Source organism: Tripterygium wilfordii, chromosome 23 (genome assembly GCF_013401445.1).
Source record: "Tripterygium wilfordii isolate XIE 37 chromosome 23, ASM1340144v1, whole genome shotgun sequence".
Taxonomy (NCBI): Eukaryota; Viridiplantae; Streptophyta; class Magnoliopsida; order Celastrales; family Celastraceae; genus Tripterygium; species Tripterygium wilfordii.
In genome coordinates, this window is record NC_052254.1 from 10,568,663 (window position 1) to 10,589,554 (window position 20,892).

The following is a 20,892-nucleotide window of genomic DNA, read 5'->3' on the forward strand; positions in this document are numbered from 1 at the left end:
CACTACCACTAGGCTCAACGCTAGCCGCAATCAATAAGATTTTCCTAATCGTATCTTCCCAAAAGGTATAACGTGAAATTCTTTTTCCTTTTCAGAGTGGGATTGGATCACGAAAAATGCTTTGCTTATAAATAACTCACTACCATTAAAAAAAACATAAATTGCGATTTCAAAAATGTATACCCATTTTTTTCAAACAACTAAAAAGGTGAATCAATAGCATAATAATTCACATGGATAAAGAATAAGAAGCTGATGCAGCATCTCTTAGAGGTGTATTTGTGCCTTCTCCACCAAGTTCAGGATCTACAACCACTAAATCATTGGTGGTTCTCAGTGCTCCGTGAACCAGAACCACCACCACCCCAGTGGAGAGAGCCATTACAATCTTGTCTGTCACACTGGTTACAGAGAGCATGACAATGGTGGCCGCCAACAATGCTATCATGACAAGTTGGTCATGAATCACAAGGCCAAAAATCATAATATGGTCGTCGCGCAGAAAATATAAGAACAACCAGGCAATTATCATTGTCAAAAAGACGATCAATGACATTGGTTGCCAAAGCAAGTTGAAGAAGATAAGGAACAATATGATAATAAGGTAGTTTGCGCGAAAGAACGCACCATTTGTTCTGATTCTCTCCACAGATTCGTTAAGATTGGAGGGAATGTTGAGAGATTGCAGCTGAACCATTTCCTTCCATGATCTTGGTGTGCCGATGCTGGATTGGATTCGTTCTTTCGCAATTTGTTGTCTTGATGGAGCCACTGGTTCTGTTGGTATTGTTCCATATCTAGTCATGTTTCAGAGAGAAGGGTTGGGGAAAATCTGGGGAAGAGGGGAGACGAGAACTTCTACATGGTTCTCTGATTCTAGGGCAAATATAACAGAAAGATGTTACAGGGCAGTTTTTGCGAGGACGATTGATGCCAAAAGCAGAGTCTTTTCATTGCTTGAGGCAGAGGATTCTTGCTTCTGTTAAAAGAAAATAACCAGGAAGTTAAGGATCAAACATTTGTTACCTTACAATAGTTCATGATCATCAGCCAGGAAGACAAATTAGGCCAAGCTAAATTGAGCAGAAAACTATATATGGAATTTAACCAGAAGAGCTCCATGGCAAATTAAAAAAGAGGGCATAAGTCAGGAAAAACCAAAGCTAACCCCAAACTCCTATCTAGTTCTGAATTATGACCCAAAAGATAAGAAGCACTTGACAGGTAAGAAGAGCTGCTAAGGAGAATTTAAATATACACTCCGTCAATTAGTAGAACAATTTTTTCTCATGCAAAAGTTGGGATTTTCAGCAGTAAATATCAGCCAGGAAATACTAAACAAGCATGGTTTTCAACTCCGCAACAGGGGGCATTATCACAGGCAATAAGCTTCATCATTGCCTGGGGGCCGGAACAATGAAAGACTATCTGCTGAGATTAGCAAACATCTTGAGAAAAGTTTTCCAGTAGCTGCCATGGGTTTCACATATTTGGTAGCAGGGGGGACAAGGCCTCCCCCCTAATTACCCTCCAAGGACCCCAGTAGAATTTTGGCCTCATAAGAGGCACTTCCTGCCCAGGGTGATCTTCCCAGTACTTCTCCTGCTCAATATCACAAGCACATTCCCAAATTAAAGACTGTAAATATGCCATCCCAATAGGTCATAGCGGTAAGATTAGAAACTCACGAGTCAAATACACGTATCTACGATGCAGCAAACAAAGTTTTTACTGTCCAAACCATAACAGCTGTGAACTTAGCCACACCATTTATAATAGTTTCATCTCAGTAAACTGGTATGTTTTTCTGAATGAAGTTTCTGTGCATCAAACTTATGCAATAAAAGGGAGAATGAGATATATGTAAGGCACAACTAAGCGTGAAAGACACATAACAATAGCATCCGGTTTCTAAATTAGCTTCAAAAGGTTTCAATTTCTTTTGATGAACAATAAGAGCTCCTATGGAACAATTGCCAAAAGTTGTTTGTAATGGGTAACCATGTGATTTGAGAGAGTTGCAATTGGCTGTGAGGGTTTTCAAACTTCACTTAAAACATGTTCCCCGAGTCTGATTTTTGAAGGAGAGGAAACAAGAAAAAGTACTGTATCCAATACATTACCTTCTAACATAATAACTAGGAATCATAGGTTTGGTTTCAGTTACAGAAAATCAACTTCAACCTTTCATATGGGTCTGTGAAGAATGAATTAAAGTGTTTTGATGAATGAACCGTTTAGCCAAAGTAATAACAATCAAACTTGACATCCCTTGGGTTAGAGGTTTCCAGACTACTAGGCAACAGAAGGCATTCCTCTTGGCTCCAAACGTAAGGCAGACTCCATTAAACTACCTACCTCGATCTCTTTAACAACATAAATCAAATTCCAAATAAGCCAACTCAATCAAATAGCTCTGCAACATTTGAACACAACCAAAACCCAAAATTGTCGCTATAGATTCTTGACAACACTTTTGCTAGAAGCAGAAGATGAATTTCCCACAGCATAAGCGGCAGTATTGTTCCCCGTTGTGAATTTTATAAACTAAAAAAATGCTAAAGCATGCTAAAACGGAGAAGAAAGGGGGAGAACACGAAGAACATGCCATGTTAATACCTTGTAGAGTTGTTTAGTAATGGCAGCACCAATAACTCCAGTATAGAAGGCTGAAACATAGAGGGTGACAAGACGAGTAAAGGATTTGGGTCGCGTGTATGGCTCTACCATGTCCCATAGAAAAGTCCTCTCCCGCTTTGTGTACTTATAACCCGCGTACTTTCTCCACAGATAACTCGCCATTAGAAGAGTCTTTCTTTATCAAATAAGAAGAACCACCGGAAAGAAACTCCACCACTAGTGTCAAACAAACAAAACCATTGCAGCATCAACAAAACTGCAACAAAAGTGAGAAGACCATCAATTCGACTCCAAATTCCGGTCAGGAACAAGGAGGAACTAGAGTATCAAAGTCAAAATTCTGGGTTTCAGGAGAGGGCTAGGTTAACAATAGCAACACACCTGTAATTCAGTTCAATTTAAATTTTAGGGATTCATTGTCTCCTCAAAATTCGATACATACTGGCAAAAAAATTCCTTCCGAGTGGAACTCCGACAGAAGTGGTCGGACTGTTCGAATGCACTTTAAAAATTGCGGGGCCTCCTTAAAAATCTGAATCACCCAAAAACAGACCATGACCGCCATAACCACTACGCAAACACCTCCACAACCGACCAATGATTGCATAAGGAAATGAAAGTGGGAATGAATCGAGAAAGATGAAAGAATTCATGAAAACTAGCAAGCCAGAGAAACTTTACCTGAATCTTCTCCCTCTCGTCGTAATTGTTATCGGTGTGCAGCATAGGACCCCCAGAAAAAACAGAGACGCTATGTCATTCCCTCTCCCATTAATTATATATTTATTTTCAATTTATTATCTTTTTAATAATTTGTATTGTTTATTTTACTTTCTAAATTTTTTAAAAGTTTAGGGCCTTTAGGCTCATACTATACCTAGGATCGCAAAAAAATTTTGATTTCTAGTCGGATAACATGACATGTCCAATATTTCCAATATTTACATGTTTGGATTCTAATCCGAATAGAAATTCAAATGTATTTAATTGATCAAACTCAAATTGATTCAAATCCGGAGGATAACCTAATCAAAATTAAAGTCCAGATAAATAAATCGGATAAGATTTTTTGTGTTTGAACCTAGAACCGATTTTAAACCGGACAAAATTTTATGTTTTGGACCCAGATTTCAAACATATAATTTATATGAAAGAATTTTGTCACTCCTAACTATACCAAACAAGAGAAAAGCCAAACCACAGTTTTGAACGATATAAAAACATTCAGAACTTGAAACTTCATTTCCTCTGGAGAGTTCTCTAAGATTTACATACACATCACATTCAGAACAAGAATGACAAAGAATTATCTTCTCCTGCTTCAATATTCTTTTACAAAGAAAATCAATCATAGATATACAGAATATGAATAGATAGCTTGCTTGCCGTCATGCGGAGATTCCTCGCGGGTATAACATGCACAGCAATCCATAAATATAGACAGTTGCTAAACAGAGTGACCTATGCTTGTGTTGGCTTGTCCTTTGGTGCAGAGAGTGCTTCCAGATCAAGATCTCCAACTCCTCTGGGAGGACCAATGCTGCAACGAGCTGTGTTGTGCATTGCAATGGCATCTTTTATCTTTTGAAACTGCAGATGAATATGCATAATCAATATCAGTGGAGGAAGAGAATCAATTGCTACAATCCTTGCAAGCAACGGCAAGTCTAAAAATACAGTCCCAGAGTCCATTCATGAATTGATGATCCACTAATTGTTTGCACCTACTATTATTAAGCCATTCTCCAATTTAACTCCCATCAATGTATAAACTTCCTACAAACTTCTACGGCACCGTTGGCTTTACTGCTGTGCGAATCAGAACCTATACACTATCTAAAGGATTCAATTCTATAAGCGGGTACTGAAACGTAACTTTTTTCCTCTCAGCCAACTCCATCAAAATTAAAATCTGAACAAGATTACTCAGCTGGCAAGCTCTGGGTGCTTGGCAAGCATGGCAACTAGAAAATGACTTTCTACAAACAATACCAGTTCATAAATGCAAACATGTGCAATAGATAGTATAAGCATGGGGGGGGGGGGGGGGGGGGAGTACATACCTTGGCCAGCGAACATGAAAAGGCTTCCAGCTGGCCATCAGCCCCACGATAGAAGTGGAAGTAAGGAAGCACTTTAACATTCATGCTCTTGCACATAGGCTTGTTTTCATCAAAATTGACTTTCAGGAATAAAATTTCAGAATGTTCTTCCGCCGTCCTGCATAACTGCCAGATCCATTCAAAGACAAAATCAGGATGCACCCAAATAATCTATAATTAACTCAGTTAAAGAAAAACACACCCTACGCTCAACGTTTCCACAGTGGTGGTGGGGTCCAGAGAAGGTAAAATGTATGCAAACTGCACTCCGGCATCTAGGAATGGTGGTTGTGGTTTGAACAGAAGCAACTTCCACCACTAGACGAAAGCTCTCGCTTCATGTCAAGAAAGATTTCTAAAAGAGAATTCTACAAAGGCCTTGGACTTCTAAGTTGTAAGGATATGTTTATTTGGTATATGGAGAAGAAATTAGTATCATCATGCACAAATCAATGGTTCTAATCAAGATATTACAATGAAAAGTTTGATCTATACATGAATAACAATAATCAGCAACTTCCTTTAGAATTTATGCTTTTAAAGTATAAGCAAACAAAAGACTTAGATGCCAACCTGAGCATATAAAACCTCCTAATTTATAAGGGGTTAAAAAATAGAAAAGAGTACCAGAAACCTTAGGTGAATACCAGGACAACCAGATTCAAGATTAACGTGAAATTTACGTAAAATTGCAGCATCTATTGCTTTTCCTTATCATGCAAGTATAACTGCTCCAGCGATTAAACATGAGTTTTTCTTTTCTTTTATCGTTACTCTTATGAAGTCTCATCACCATACTAAATTAGAAACAGAAAATGCAGCCTAAGAAAGTATGGAGAAGTTAATAAAAAGTCACGATGAGTGGAATGTACCAAAAGCTTTCCTTGCTAACAGTAGATGTGTAGCTTACCTTAGGAAATAATGCACGACAAGAAGCACACCAGGTTCCATAAAATTCGACAATAACTAATCTCTCTCCAGCTTCACTTAGGGCACTCAAAAATTCCTGTGTAGAATGTATGTCAATCATGTTTGGTCCGGGATTCCTTTCCCACCATTTTGGCTGTTCAGTTTCAGCAAGAGTTGAACGTACCTGAAGAAAAGTATGAAATAGAAATATTAATAACAGTGCCCAAATGAAATTTCATCAAAGAATTTTTACAATCCAAAATAAGAAATGATTTTCCTAAAATAATTATAAAAAGCTACCAAGAAATTCTGCAATATGAAGCATGATCTATATTATTTGTTAAAAAATATCATGATCCTTGATAAGGTGAGAATGACCAAGTGGCGCATATATTTTATTTGTGTTTCATCCAACTAAAATAATAACAGGACCTTATATCAAAGGGTTAAAGTCTGCAACTATGAGAAACTTGCTCAAGAATCAGAATAATGAGCTTGAATTCTCATTTTTGCTTAGAAATGCATTGCCAAAATCAAATGGAGGAAAGCAACTCGAAGCCAAGTATTTAGAATAGAAAGCTCAAGTGTCAACCCCAAAAAAAATTAGCATGTGGCAGTACTACACCAGACATGGCGATTCCTGCCTGTTTTGTTCGAAGCTTAGTTCTAGTGTATTTTAAGGCTCAACACAATTAAAGAACAGAGAGTATAGTTAGTTAGCCAGAAAGAGGGTGGTATGAGTATGGAAGCAGCCATTCCCCTGATTGGTTGCTTTTAAAAATGGAATCCAAGCTCATTCAAGCCACAGGGAGAATGACCAACTCTAACAGTCGGAGAATTTTGTTATTGGGAAAATGATTGACCATGAATCCCGCCAAAATACATGCAGAAAAAAATTGGATATGTAGAGCAAAATCTTGAATCTTCAAAGAAAGATGTGGAGAGAAAATAGTCATGACTCATGCGAAAAAAATAATTAAAAAAAATGAGTAACTAAAGTTAGTCTAGCCTGGTGGTGATGCCGAGAAAAGATAAAGATAAAGTTGTACTAGTCCATCAGAAAGAGCTACAAAAGAGAAGGATGGCTAAAGTTGCAGGAAAAGAAAAATATTTCAGCCTCTGGAAACGATTTGCCACAAGAAAGTCCAAGCCAACCAAATAGCCATTGATTACAGACCCAGTAAACATAAGTTAAAGTGAGAAACAACTGATACAGTTTCTGAAACTGATATAATATTTGTTATTGATGCAAGGCTAACAATTCTATGATTTGCTATAGCAAAGGAAGAGCATGTAATCACAACCTTTTCCGATGCATTAATCTAAAGCAAGAAAGAAAAAACAGAGACTTTTGTAAATCTTATCAAACTTTCAGGTGGAATGTGAAAGAGAAGTCATCATATGAACATTGTGTCTTGTTATCAAACAAATTAAACAAATGGGTTCCCATTACGCACTGAATTAAACAAAAAATGGAGTTGAATTAGAAACGAACAGAAGATAAAGGACCAGTACGGCACCTTGAAAGATGGTAATTGCTTCCGGCGAGGAAAACCAGCAGTCGAGGGGGGTAAAACAGTACAAATCCTCTTATCCGAATTACAACTCGGAATCGATGGGAGGCTCAGTTGGAGTGAATTCGAGGTGGAGGAGAAAGATGTGAGCAAAGAAGACGAAAATCGAGGAGAATGAGACGATAATCGAACAACGTCAGCCATCTAGAGATTGAGGAATAAGAAGAGAGATAATTCAATTTCAATTCGATATGTAAATACTCATGGAAGGTCAAAGGCAGACGCGAGAAGCCATTGAAAGAGACTCAGCCGGCTGTGTTTTCCACCTTCGTTTTTCTGCAGCGTGTGAACCTAATTTTACGATGAAGCGCAGAGCAGATACTTCCATATTCATTTTTTATTTATATATATATATATATATTTTTTTTTTATTTCATTTTCTTGTATAACAGTTGGCCGGTACTTGAAGCATGGATAACCGAATCGTCCGCCGGTTTTTTTCAAAACAATACATATGTTTTTTAAAAAATTGATCGATAATAGAAATAATAGACAATAATCAATCGGTTGGTTCAATTCAACTAAAAAATCGGAAAAAAATATATTGAATAACGGTATTCGCCCTGTTCGATAGTTTGTGATTGTATGATCCAACATATAAGGAGGCTCACATACACATAATTGCAGTAGCGTACCTGAGTTTATAGAGGCCCTGGGCGAGCTTTAGAAAAGGAGCCCGTATTTTCTTTTTTATTTATTTTAAAATCAAAAAATTTCTTTTATTGGTTTTTTAATTGAAATATGTGGAGAATTGTTAGTTTTTAATTGGTTTTTAGTGTTTGGATTAATATAAAATTAATATATTTTCAAAAATTTTGAGCCCTGGGGATTTGGGGGCCCGAGGCGACCTCCCGTGTCGTCCCACCCCAGGGCCGCCCCTGCATAATTGGCTCCGTTTGGTAGAGCGGTTGTATCGATTTTCAATGTTAATTACTAAGCTGTGAAAAAAAAAAACTAAGTTTAAAGCTATAAAATAAGTTATCAGGTGTTTAGTGAACTGAGAGTTGTTTGTAGCTTATAAGATATGGAATGAGTTGTGTAATGTTTGTTAATTGAATTAATTGAATTCACTATTTACATATACGTATTAATAAAATCATGATTTTTTAAAGAAAATTGTCCTCTAAATATAATTTATTAAGTCTAAGTACAACAATTATATACTAATGAAAGATTTTTATTATGTTTTTCACAAGGTCATGACTTGTATGTGTGAAAGAAACTAAATTGAAGTGTGAAATTAATGGGTATTTACGTGCTTGATTATTATTTATTGAACATAAGATATAATTACAAAATATAAGTCCATGTTTAATGAAAATATAAATCTACTTAAGTGAAGAAAAACTCAGTTACCAAACAGGCCTTTGACTATTTGCAGTCATCACATGGGCTCCACCTAATTTTTGAAACAAAAAATTAAAAAAAAAACCGAACACTCCATATTTGAGCTTATGGCCAGCCAACGATGTTGCTAGCTTAGCGGTTTCGCAAAGCAGTACCGCTAGCGGTCCTGCTTTGGAAACCGTTGTGCTAAACAGACACAATAACTGGGAAAAAAATTTTGGCGGGTGGTTGGGTCAGGCCTCCTTGACCTAACCCAAAGAGGATAAATCCATGAGAGCCCAATTCCAATGGGTTCAGAGCGGACAAACTATTGTGTGTGAGTGTGGGCTTGATTTATAAGATGGTACGGAGCAAGGTTGCTCAATCTTAGGACCTCCAACCGATGACGTTTGTGTCACCTGTGGGTCTTTCGGACATGAACTACCCACAAGGTTAGAGGTATCACATTATGGACCCTAACCCGTTTAGTCTTTTTGTTAGGCCTTGTATGAACCCACAAGTACAATGGAGTGTTATGAAGTTTGGGTAAGTTATGGGCCTTTCGGATATGGACCACCAATAAAGTGAGGGGTACCACATGATTCTAACCCATTTAATCCACTTATGAGTCAACAAGTACATATGAGTGTTGAAAACTTCCACATTGATAGTTTGTAGTTGTATCCAACATATAAGGAAGCTCACATTTGAGGGCACTTAAAGGGACAAAACCCACTTGAGTATTTGGTTTAATGTGAGATAATATCTTAAGTGTTTGAAATCGATAATAAATATCCAAAAGACAAATTTATATAGTGTCTTTCCCCATTATCAACAAGAAAAAAAATAGAGAATGAGAGATAGCCTAATTGGTCAGGTTATTTGTCCAGGACCACCAAAGGGTTTGGGATTTGGGTAGTTTTTCATCTGCTGTGGTGGCCTTTATACCCCTCGGACATGGCTTAACGTGTGTGCGACCTATGGGCCTTTCAAAAGAAAGGAAAAAAAATAAAAAATACATTTTAGGCCTCCAAACTAACAACGAAACGGACCCTCGAAAATGTCGAAGACTGTGACACCTATTGTGGACGATAATGACAGTTTTTGAAGGAAATTAAATGGAAATTTTGCATTATATTCAGATCCAATGAAACCACAAGTGGTAAAAGAGGATCGAGCCACCCCGAGCCATTAATTACAATGATAAGGATAGTGTGTATCACCTTAATAATCAGGGTTTGAATCCCCTGTTCTCAAAAAAAGAATAAGAGAGAGACGAGACAAAAGAAGTGGCCCATCAAAACACTTTGAACAGCTACTCTTTCTTTGTTGAAGATCAAACGTGTTTTGGATTCCAAACAAATGATGAGAACAATCTTCTTAAACAAAATCAAAGCATATGAACTCCCAGCATATGCAGAGAAAATCTTCAAGTTCTAACAAGCCTGTCATGGAAGCAATACCTTTGACAGACGGACGAATTATGCTGTCACAGAGAGCAACATTTCAGATGCTTTTCTGAAAGAAAGAAAAAAGCTAATGAACTCCTTTCACATTATTAAAGTAGCAAATGAACATAAACTAGGTCGTAAATAAAGAAGACGCAAGTAGCTTGTTCACTGAACATATGACTCAATGGTAAAATTGTATGGATGCAACTTAAACGAAACGTTTAAGAATAATTAGTCTTTTCCACAAATTATGACATGTTCCCGACCCCAGCTATTGCGGGAGTTTTGTGCACGAGTGTTGTTTATTTTACTTCGTGTATTATTTTTGTAATCCATAGGACAATATTTCCATAAGGTAAGGCTACAAGACAGACAAATACGAAAGGTACAGCACACAAAACCATCAAAGTTCATGGCTAAAATAAAGGTATCATGTAAAAGAAAGGAAGACACCAATAACATATGCTCTTTAGTAGGATCATCTAGGTTCTACTACATCCCATAAAGTTTATAATCACAGAGTTGCAGATAATGTCTTTTAAGCCAGGGATTTGTGTATCATTTACTAAACAACTGAGGATCTAGAAAAGTTTGCAGAAACAATTAGAATTGAACAGTAACCATCACAGTAATTACTCCAAGAAAACAAGAAGCCCTACAACCTCATTATATGAAGAAACAATGTATGAAGTGCAAAAATAAAAAATAAGGCACTACCAGAGCATGATAGTTATATGAACTTAGAAATTTTACCTCGTTGAGCAGTTCGTCTTCATTCCTGCTACAAGAAGCATTATTACTAACAGATTGGAGAGCTCCATCAAACTCATCATCTTCACCAAGCATAACATGGCGTTCCAAACAAATCAAAACAGTAAATTTAGGCAGTCCATCACAGATCCCGGTTGCTGAAACTTTTCTCTCTTCTAAGTCATATAACTGAAGCTCTCCCTGAGATGTGTAAGAGCATTTTATCACGCCTCTTTGATTACATTAAAGCCTAACAAACTTAAATCCAAAAGGAATATCCCCAAGTGGCCATGTCACTTGTTCCAAGAATCTCTCAATCCATAGTGCTTCATCAAAAAGAGCGTAGGCTGATTTTCATGACTAAATGATAACACACACAATCCTCCTCCAAAAACCATAAGATGATTGTGGTCCAACACTTCGGTATATTCTGGCTATGGCAGCAACTGAAACTCTTCCTTCACATAGTCAAAAGCAACTAGTATATACCCATCTTTTTTAATAACAGAATGTCAAAAATAAATGCTAGAAATGAAATGATGCATGTTTTGGGCTAAAATTCACAAATTTTCCAGCCAAGAGTATCCTTTTTACCATAATAGGGTTTGTCGTGTAATTCAGGCTTCAAAAAGTATGCTTTAACTACAAACCAGAACCACGACTCCAAGGTTCCACCAAACTTCCATTCAAACTCAAACACAGGATCATGAGATCATGGAAGACAAAAAAAATCCACCGACACCCATCATTCAACCCAATTGCTAAACAATTTTTCTCCAATAGAAAAAAAAAAAAAAAACAAAAAACCCTAAAATAATCATGAAATTAATCCAAGGATTACAGACTCACCAAATTTGTGACATACATAGGTTAATGCAACTGAATATGCATCAACACGTCCATACTACACATGTGTAGATAACTTCTTCGGAAGCACATCTACAACACCCAAATATTTATCAAGACAGGACTAACTTTTCACTTTACCAGTCACAGCATTAGCTATAAACATAATACAGAGGCTCCAATCAATATAATACCACTATTATTATAAAAGAAAATAGAAAAAGATCAACACAGAATCTCAAACCATGTACAAATAGTCAATATTTATTCAATTCTACTTCAAAAGCACAACCGCATTTTACAAAATTACAAGTTCAGACTTAAGGATGCTGGTTCCACTCTACATCGTAGTTCATAATAAATGATAAGTTTGGAAATATGATTAGAAGCAACAACACGCTTTAAAGTGATAAGCATAGCATTACATACGCAGCTGTTCATAATTCAGTGACATAAAGGACCCTACGATTATTGATACCCTAATCTGCAAAGCCCTTGGCATGTTTGGCAAATAAAATTAGTAAATTACACATGGCTTCATAACAGTCTCCACGATTGTAGCCGGTCCTTGGGCAGCGAAGAGTATATCAGATACAAACTTTTGCAATATCCATCAAGGATTAGGCAAAAGAATAGTTGATGGGAACGATGAGGATCCATTATTTGGAGCGCCCTTTATGTTCAGAATCGAGGTAATTGTATTATATATATGGATGTTCTCAAAAGATGGCACTTTTTGCCCCCTTGCAAACTGAGGACCATGGCCAATAAAGATGGTCCTCATGGAGAAAACAGCATTGTCATAACCATGCGCGCCTCCGCACTCTCTTCGATTTGTTCTCTTCTGCTCCACCTTAAACCCCTCCTCAATCAACCCTATGACTGGTGGAATTCTATCACTAGCGAAATAATGGAGTCTACTTGGCAGCTCCTCCTTAAGATAAGCTTTTAAGTGCTTCCCATTCTCAACTTTCCCAGACCCCAAACCTTCATTCATTTTCGTGACGACATCAGATGGTGCAACACCCGGAGGCGGATGAATGGCAAGCAATGGAGTATATGATTGGACCCAACTCCCTGGAATTTCAATCCAATGTGCCAAATCATCAAGGAAAATCAACTTCTTATCACATGTACCCACCATCCCATGATCACCCACCATAATAATACTAACATCCTCAAAAACCCCTCTCTGCTCTAGTCCTTGAATCAACCTCCCAATCAACCTATCAATATTAGCCACTGCTTCTGTTATCTCCAGATCATCAGGTCCAACTTTGTGACCCTGATGATCAGGATCCTCAAAATACAATGTCATAAACACAGGAATTTCATCGATAGGCAGATCAAAATAACTTAAAACAGTATCAACCCGTTCGTCAAAAGGAACAGAACCATTATAGTACATACAAAGCCCTTTGGGACAATCCCAAGAGCCTTTCTTTACCTCAGACCCAGGCCAGAAATAGGTAGCAGCCTTCAACCCATGATTGACCACAGTCTCCCACAAGGGTTCGCCCAGCCACCACTTGGGTTCATGGCTCGCCATAGTGAAGGTCTGGCCGGTGACCGGATCCACAAAATGGTTGTTGATGATGCCATGATAAGCAGGATAAAGACCGGTCACAATCGAGTAATGATTGGGGAAAGTCAAGGTAGGAAAAACCGGAATCAAACCCCTCTCGGCCTCGGTTCCATTGGCGATCAATCGACCAATATTAGGCGTCGAGGTCTTGAATTGGTACCCGAACCGAAACCCATCTGATGAAATCAAGAGAACAACCGGGTGGTTAAGTTTGGTGAGTGGACGAGCAATTGATTCCACATGAGCCGCCGATGCCGAAGATTTTGACGATTGGGAAGAAGAGGATGAGTAGGGTGAGTGCGAGAAGAAAAGAAAGGCAAAAGCAGATGCGGCAGAGAGAGCAATGCTAGTAACAACGAGGAGTGCGATGAAGACAACGGTGGTGGTGCGTTTCTGGGTTTGACAGGGTGAAGAAGAGGAATCAGTACTGAAAGGCAGAAGAGCTGAAGATGGGTTAGGTGAGTCTTCTTCTTGGGTGGGGATTGGTGTGGGCTTTGTTGAGATCAAAGCATCAGAAACCATGGTGAACGGCTTCGCTTCTTTAAAGTTCTGTAATGCTGTTTGTGATGGCTTCCTCGAGTGCTATGGAGAAGATGAGATATAAAGACAGAAATCAAAAAAGTTGAGTAACCCAAAAGGGTTGCAGAGATGCACAGGGTGAGTGGTGGACTGGTAGGAGACCACAGAGATATTTCGAACAACGTTTCTTTAATTGTCCACGTTTCTTTATTCATCTGAAGCTGTGCTCATCGGACGGTCGTGATTTCAAGCGTTTTCCTCAGAAAAATTGCGTTTTTTTTTTCTTCTAGTAATTAATTAGGGACCCTCCCTTTATGACTTTATTACATACCATATTTATTATTTAATTAGAAGATAACTAATTAACTATTGGGCTCGAGGTTCTTCCGGGCCTGCAGAAGATTACTTCAATCAAAAGTGGAACTCAGTAAAATAGTGGGCCTTCGAAGTTTCAACTGATAGCAAATGTCATATAAGTATCATTTTGAGAATTTATGGATCAATCTTTGTAAGGAGATGGAATTTTTCAGAATCCCGCACAGCGCAGATACGTTGAACATGTTAATCAATTGTTTCTGCCAATTAAATAATGTGGATTTTGGTCTCTCCATTTTGGGTAAGATACTTAAACTTGGTCAGTCATCCTATGTCATAACATTCACCACCCTCATAAAAGGATTGTGTTTTGAGGATAAAGTTGCAGAAGCTATGCGTTTGTTTGATGACATGGTGGATTATGGTTGTCAACCTAATGTAATCACTTGTAGCACAATTATAAATGGCCTCCGTAAAGTAGGCAACTCCAGTGAAGCTCTCCGTTTGCTCAAGAAGATGGAAGAAAGTGGTTGTATTCCTAATGTTGTAGCTTATACTTCAGTCATCAACAGCCTTTGTAAGGATAGGCTGCTAACTGAGGCTTTCAATTTGTATTCTGAAATGATGTTTAAAGGCATCACACCAGATGTTTTCACATATAGCTCCTTAATTCAAGGTGCTTGTAGTACTGGCCAGTGGAATGAGGTTAGGTAGGAGGTTGATGAATGAAATGGTGACTCAGAATATCACTCCAAATCTAGTGATCTTTAGTATATTGGTGGATATACTTTGTAAAAAATGGGAGGTTTTTGAGGCTTTGGGTGTAGTTGGGATGATGATGAAGATTGGTTTGGAGCCTAATGTTTTCGTGTATAATGCTTTGATTGATGGATATTGTTTGCGAGGCCGAATTGATGATGCATTAGAAGTATTCAATTTGATGGTTATTGAAGGTTGTGAACCTGATGCTCATAGTTATGGCATATTAATTCATGGGTATTGCAAGAATAAAAAGGATAGATGAGGCTTTGAAACTGTTTGGTGAAATGTCACAAAGAAGAGGGAGTGTCAACATTGTTGCATATAACACTATCATAAATGGATTGTGTCAAGTAGGAAGACTTCAAGTAGCACAAAATCTTTTCAAGGAGGTATATTCTCAAAGCCTACATCCTACTGTAATTACTTACTCTAATTTGCTTTATGGCTTATGTAAACATGGGCATTTTTATGAGGCGATGGCGATACAAAGAAGCAATTTGGAGCCTGATATTAAAATATATAACATCCTTATTAATGGCATGTGCTGTGTTGGAAAGCTTAATATGGCGAGGGAATTATTTTCTAGCCTTTTCATCGAGGGGGTATAACCCGATATATATACTTACAATATAATGATTCAGGGACTTTGTATGGAAGGGTTTTGCAACAAAGGTTATGAGTTGTTCAGGAAAATGGAAGGGGATGGCTGCTTACCTGATAGTTGCTCCTATAATATTATTATCCGGGGATGTCTTCAAAATTATGATACATTATTGGCAAAGAAACTGTTGGAAATATGACTATGTAGTATTTTTTGTGGAGAAATGAGCTCCACGTATCTTCACTGCTTCCAAATATGGCTCCACGTGTACACACTCTTCCAGAGTGTTCTCCATTGTATTTCTATATATATGTGATGTTTGTAATGAATTAATTAAGAGAGTGAATATTTTCTAAAGTTATTTTGAGTTCTCTACTTCTCTCCCTTCTCAAACCCAACAGTGGTATCGGAGCTTCTTGATCTTAGAGACCCTGTGAGAATTTTTCATTGTGCCACCACTGCTTCTAGGGGAGGTGGGTGGTGGTGGCAGGTAGTGTTCATATGGTTTTACCACCCCGTAGTAGCTGTAGTAGCAGTAGAGTATGTGTGTTATGTTGAAACTCTGTCCTTCCATCAATGTTCCTAAATCAGCTATGGCGCCGATCCAAGTACTTCTGGTGGAGCAGAAGGTGCTTCATGAGTCTTGTTCTGAGGAGCCGGTATGTTAGACAGCCTAAAAGAGGTTGTTATGGTGAAGGACCAACGTGGTCTGTATGGAGGGGTCTAACAAAGAGACCTGATGTTGTTGAAGGGCTCTGGGAAAGGGTTGTTATTGTCCCTGAACAAAAGGCAGAGGTTGTATTTGGAAGTGCGTCGAGCGTCTTGAAGAAGTTGTAAAGGCTTGCTATTGTTACTCTTTTAGACTCCAAATAAGTGGCACTGCAGTAGAATCTGCTGTGTTGTGGAGAAAGGAAGTTGTTGTATTTGGCAGTGTCATGGACCAAATCGGAGGTCTTGGCACGTTTGGCAAATTTGAAGGAAGAGGAGTCATTTGCAGTTTTTGTAGAGTAGCAGAAAGCACGAAAAGATGGAGAAATGGAGGAGCAGAGAGATGATGTAATTGAATATTTTAATGTTTTGTTTTATGTGAAAAAGAGTGATATTAATGGGAGAGCATGCGTGGAAAGAAGAAAAAGTGATGATGGGAGAGGTGGAGAAAAATGGAGTAAAAATGGGTTTGATTGATGTGGTGGGCTAGCATGTGGTCCCCACTTGGATTGATGGTAGTCATGGAGTTGTATTTGTTGCGACTATTCTCCCGAGGATGTCATGGAACTAGTTAAGATCCAACCGGAAAGAAAAATTTTAAGCCTCCTACCTCTGAGTACACGGACGCGATCATGACAAGTCTATTACCACCTCTGAGCACACGAAGGGATGTGGCAAGTGGATTAGTACCTCTGAGCATGAGTTCGATGTAACAAATAGGATGGATATTTTAGACACCATTGTGGGTGTGGTGTATTTTATTTTATTTGGGTTGGATTGTATTTAGCAAACTCATATTGTATATCAATTTGAGTTTGATGGGGAGTGTTGGAAATATGACTATGTAGTATTTTATGTGGAGAAATGAGCTCCACGTATCTTCACTGCTTCCAAATATGGCTCCACGTGTAGACACTCATCCAGAGTGTTCTCCATTGTATTTCTATATATATGTGATGTTTGTAATGAATTAATTAAGAGAGTGAATATTTTCTAAAGTTATTTTGAGTTCTCTACTTCTCTCCCTTCTCAAACCCAACAGAAACTTACTGAGGAAATGGCTGACAAGGGTTTCTTAGCTGCTGCAAGCACCGCATCCATGTTTACGGAGTTGGATATTTTATCAGATGATGAATCAAATCATCGTCGTGAAACTTTGTAAGTTAATGTGCATCTTTTCTACAATGTCTTTAGTCAATGAAAATGTTGTTAGCTCTTTTGTTTTAGTCTATTCAACCTTCATTGGAATACAAATAAACCATTCATGCTCTTTTGAAATAGATTCTACCAATTGTCAAGTTTCATAACAGCTCATTGCTTTTAGTTTCTTATTTTTTACTCTTTCATTTAAGTTAAACCTTGATGTTCTAGTTAGGTAGATGGGCTTTGGAGAATTTTTCATGCAAAAAAGAAATTATATAGAGATGATGACCCAATTGTAAAATTGGTAGCAAACTGCTCCTTCACCCCCTTAAGTAGGAAATGGTTAGACTTTTCTTTACTTGTTTTGGTACATTTATCCGCAGCTTTGTTGCAGATTGACGATATGTGCACCTCAGGTTTAGTACCGGACAAGGAACTGTCGGCAGTGGATTGGAAACGTGATTGACTGCCAACAAAATGCTTGGCTCCTTGAAAAGAATCTGGATGTAAGTTTTTTTTTTGGTACTATCAATATCCCATTTCTATTGATGTTTGTCTCAGTTCTGGTACCTTAGTGAGTCCCATGATTATAGTCAAAGGTCTTTCGAACGAGTTGCTAGACGGCATTTTAAATATTATGATGATACTTTGGTACACCTATCTGCTCTAAAATATGCTAATTGATGCAATCTCAAATCTGGTTGCTAATCTATGGGCTAGTTGAGGAAGTTTGCAGTCAGCTCGGTCGCAAAGAACCTGATTTCTGATTATATTTTTCAATTCCAATACTCCTTTGATGGCATTTCAAGCAAGTAATCTCATCACTTTTGGTTGTTGCTGCTGAGTTTTGAAGAATTTGGATCTGTTCTTGCTGCAGGGAAGGTAACAAGATGGCTGAAATGTTGACAGAATCAGCTATTGTTGTGCCTCTCATCCCAGGTCAACATTTGACCATGTTAATAGCAAAACACATAGCATTGAAGAAGAGACAAATAGAGCTTAATCAAATACAATCAAGCCATGACCTTGTCATCCTATGTTAGTTAGGGGTGGAAAAAAGCCTTGTTCTTGTTGTTATTGGAGTTTGAACATGGCAGAAACTATAGCCATGACCTTGCCCTCCTCTGTTAGTTTCCTCTTTTTTCTTTAGGCTTTTTACTGGTTCACCTGATAAATTGCATGGATCTAGATTATTCCTCATGACTGTTTTCAGTGTTCTTGCTGTACAGTTATCTATTTATCCTTTCTTTTTTTTTACTTAATTTGTGTTTATCCATTGGGCCCTGTCTTTAGGTAGCTAAAGACATTTTAGCTATGAATGAAATGCCTAATCTGGAAATTCTTTATTATAGTGAAAAGGCCAGAAAGGGGTCAGAGCATTACATGTAACCAGCCAATTGTTCAAAATTTACTTCAAGGTAATGGATTCTGTTGTTATATTTCTGTGTCAAGGATTTATGTGAATGTCTTATTTGATCTTAGCCGACTATTATATTGAGAGGAAACAAAGAGCAAGTAATAACTGCTTCCATTAGCTGCTAACTTCTCTCTTGTGTGTTGAAGGAAACCTAAGCTATATGTGATGATAAAAACATCTAATGCTTTCTACTTTGCAGCTCTGTTCAGTTTCTCTCTGCCGAAGTGTGATAAGAAGTGTTGAACTGCTCGAATATTTGCTTTTGAGGAATTTTCCTTAATGAGACAAGGTCGAGCTAGTTTGATTCCAATGGATTAACTTTCTGAATATTACTGCACGTTGCAGGTTACTTACATGTATTATGCTGGCTACCTGGAAGTTCTCAATGAAAATTTTCCAGATGTAAGATTTCTGTATTTCTTTCAAATGAATATATATTTGGGGTCTATGAATTATTCTTTTGAGATATAATTTTCTGTTCTTGCCTTTGATGTGTGGAATACGCTTGGGATACCTAACTCCTTGAATGTATTATTGGACGAGCTCATTGCTCTGGTTGATATCTGGTGCACAAGTATCTGAGCAGTCATGAATTGCATGGGAGTTGTTTATTTTATGGGCGAATATGTGGCTCAGTGGTACAGTTATATTGGTGCAACTGAGGGAGCACATCCTCAACAAGTTGTCCATGCAAAAAGACGTTGTTGATATCCATCTGCCTTAAAGATCCAACCCTGCATCACAGAACAATTCTAATGGTGACAAAGAGTCCGTTTGGTAGACAATTTTGACAGTAACATATATTGTAGACAATAAATGATAGTAATAAATGGTAATAGATATGGTTCCTGAAATGCTGGTAGGTGTTTGGTGCTACTTTTGCTGATAACATATATAGTGTTAAAATTGTTGTGTAAATTACGTGCATGAGTATTTTTTTTAAGTTGTAAAACACAACTAAATTAATATAAAAAATAAATAACAAAAAATATAAAATTAAGATAAATAATTAAAAAAAATAAAATGGCCTCCTGGTCTCACTTCACTGTAACTTAAACTTTCATGGCCATCCTCTTTAGCAATTATTTCCGGAACATGTCAAGTTCTCGTGGTTCCTAAAATAAAATCCTTGCTTTACAGAAGAAAAAGAAACCCAAATTGCTAGGTAGCTTGGGGCTTGACTGAGCTTGCTTGCTTTGCTTGATCAAGGAGAGAGAAGAGGAAGAGAGAGGTGAAGAAGATAGGGATATTATTGTTAGTTCATTTAAAATCAAGGACATTATTGGAAAATGGTGTCTAAAAAGTTCGAGAATTGTCCAAATTGGGACCATTTGAAAAATGCCGTTTGTTTGAGCTTCACAATATATGGTTCAAGAACCATTTATTGTTGACAAATATTGTGTGCCAAACGGGCACTAAATGTTTCTTTGTAATCAAACCTAGGCCGTGCAACTAATCGAGATCGGTTAATGCTACCATTAGGTTATCTTTTCACTATGTAAACTTAGTTGCACCCCACAATGTTGCAGCGAGCTTTGGGTGGTACTAATTCTCAGGTACCGTGAGGCATAAGAGCAGTAAGCTCCTGGAATATGGCCCCAAGGCTCAAAGTGATATATGGAATCTTTAATACTTTGATATATAACGTTAATCGATCACCCCATTTGATGTACACTTCATTGATGGCCCTTATTTAATTTTTATGTACAAACAAACTCAATTATTTCCCAATATTAATTAAGTATTTTGTAGTTGAGTTAGGTTACTGAATCTGCAATACTGTAGTTGAATTTGTAGTCTCAACTAGTTAAGAGCCCGTTTGGTAGAGTGTGGGCTAGCGTTTCCCAACCCATGTTGTCCTACCAAACAGGCAAGAAACGAAAGCATATACACTGTCGTTTCCTCCCAAAAAATCCACATTCGAAAAACGAATATTTTCCGCTGACAAAATTTCATTTCATTAAGCACTTGCAATAGTGAGATTTTGAATATATCAATCAATCAATCAATACTTTTAGTATCTACAACTCAAATTCGATTCGCCACAAAAAAAAAAAAAATTGAGTCTCCTTTTAAATTATTTCCTTTTCATTATATGATTTGAAAATTGAAGATATTTTTATATCAATTTCAATGGTCTCGCATTTACGTCATTGTAGTAGAATAAATATTTGATTAGGTTGAGGTTGGGGATAACAAAATATATTGGGAGCAAAACCATGATATTGTTTGACAGTGCGTTTA

The 20,892-nt window shown here is 37.6% G+C and overlaps 3 protein-coding genes, 1 long non-coding RNA gene and 1 pseudogene across 7 annotated transcripts; 1 reads left to right on the forward strand and 4 right to left on the reverse strand.

Annotated features, from left to right (window-relative positions):
* Positions 1-161: 161 nt before the first annotated feature.
* LOC119993097 (uncharacterized protein At4g29660-like) lies at positions 162-3,315 on the reverse strand. Of its 4 annotated transcripts, XM_038840025.1 has the most exons (4): positions 3,022-3,315; positions 2,620-2,896; positions 1,027-1,602; positions 162-797 (listed from the first exon to the last, which is right to left on the reverse strand). In XM_038840025.1, the coding sequence occupies exons 2-3, from the start codon at positions 2,800-2,802 to the stop codon at positions 1,483-1,485; spliced, it is 303 nt and encodes a 100-aa protein (XP_038695953.1). In that variant the 5' UTR covers positions 2,803-2,896; positions 3,022-3,315; the 3' UTR covers positions 162-797; positions 1,027-1,482. The 4 variants fall into 4 exon arrangements, with proteins under 4 accessions (XP_038695953.1, XP_038695952.1, XP_038695951.1 ...); XM_038840024.1 differs by lacking the exons at positions 1,027-1,602; positions 3,022-3,315 and having other exon boundaries at positions 162-441; positions 628-797; positions 2,620-2,753; XM_038840023.1 differs by lacking the exons at positions 1,027-1,602; positions 3,022-3,315 and having other exon boundaries at positions 162-979; positions 2,620-2,757.
* A 528-nt stretch (positions 3,316-3,843) lies between these two features.
* On the reverse strand, positions 3,844-7,544 carry LOC119993096 (thioredoxin-like 2, chloroplastic). The gene is made up of 4 exons (XM_038840021.1): positions 7,172-7,544; positions 5,653-5,835; positions 4,704-4,868; positions 3,844-4,230 (listed from the first exon to the last, which is right to left on the reverse strand). Exons 1-4 carry the CDS (start codon positions 7,367-7,369, stop codon positions 4,102-4,104), a joined length of 675 nt encoding a protein of 224 aa, XP_038695949.1. The 5' UTR covers positions 7,370-7,544; the 3' UTR covers positions 3,844-4,101.
* Positions 7,545-9,665: 2,121 nt separating this feature from the next.
* LOC119993099 lies at positions 9,666-11,547 on the reverse strand. Its single transcript, XR_005466507.1, has 2 exons — positions 10,756-11,547; positions 9,666-10,069 (listed from the first exon to the last, which is right to left on the reverse strand). It is a non-coding gene; the product is annotated as an uncharacterized LOC119993099 (long non-coding RNA).
* Positions 11,548-11,838: 291 nt separating this feature from the next.
* On the reverse strand, positions 11,839-13,848 carry LOC119993088 (ectonucleotide pyrophosphatase/phosphodiesterase family member 3-like). Its single transcript, XM_038840009.1, has one exon. The coding sequence runs from the start codon at positions 13,703-13,705 to the stop codon at positions 12,212-12,214; it is 1,494 nt and encodes a 497-aa protein (XP_038695937.1). The 5' UTR covers positions 13,706-13,848; the 3' UTR covers positions 11,839-12,211.
* Positions 13,849-14,218: 370 nt separating this feature from the next.
* LOC119992802 lies at positions 14,219-15,579 on the forward strand (annotated as a pseudogene).
* The last annotated feature ends 5,313 nt before the right edge of the window (positions 15,580-20,892 follow it).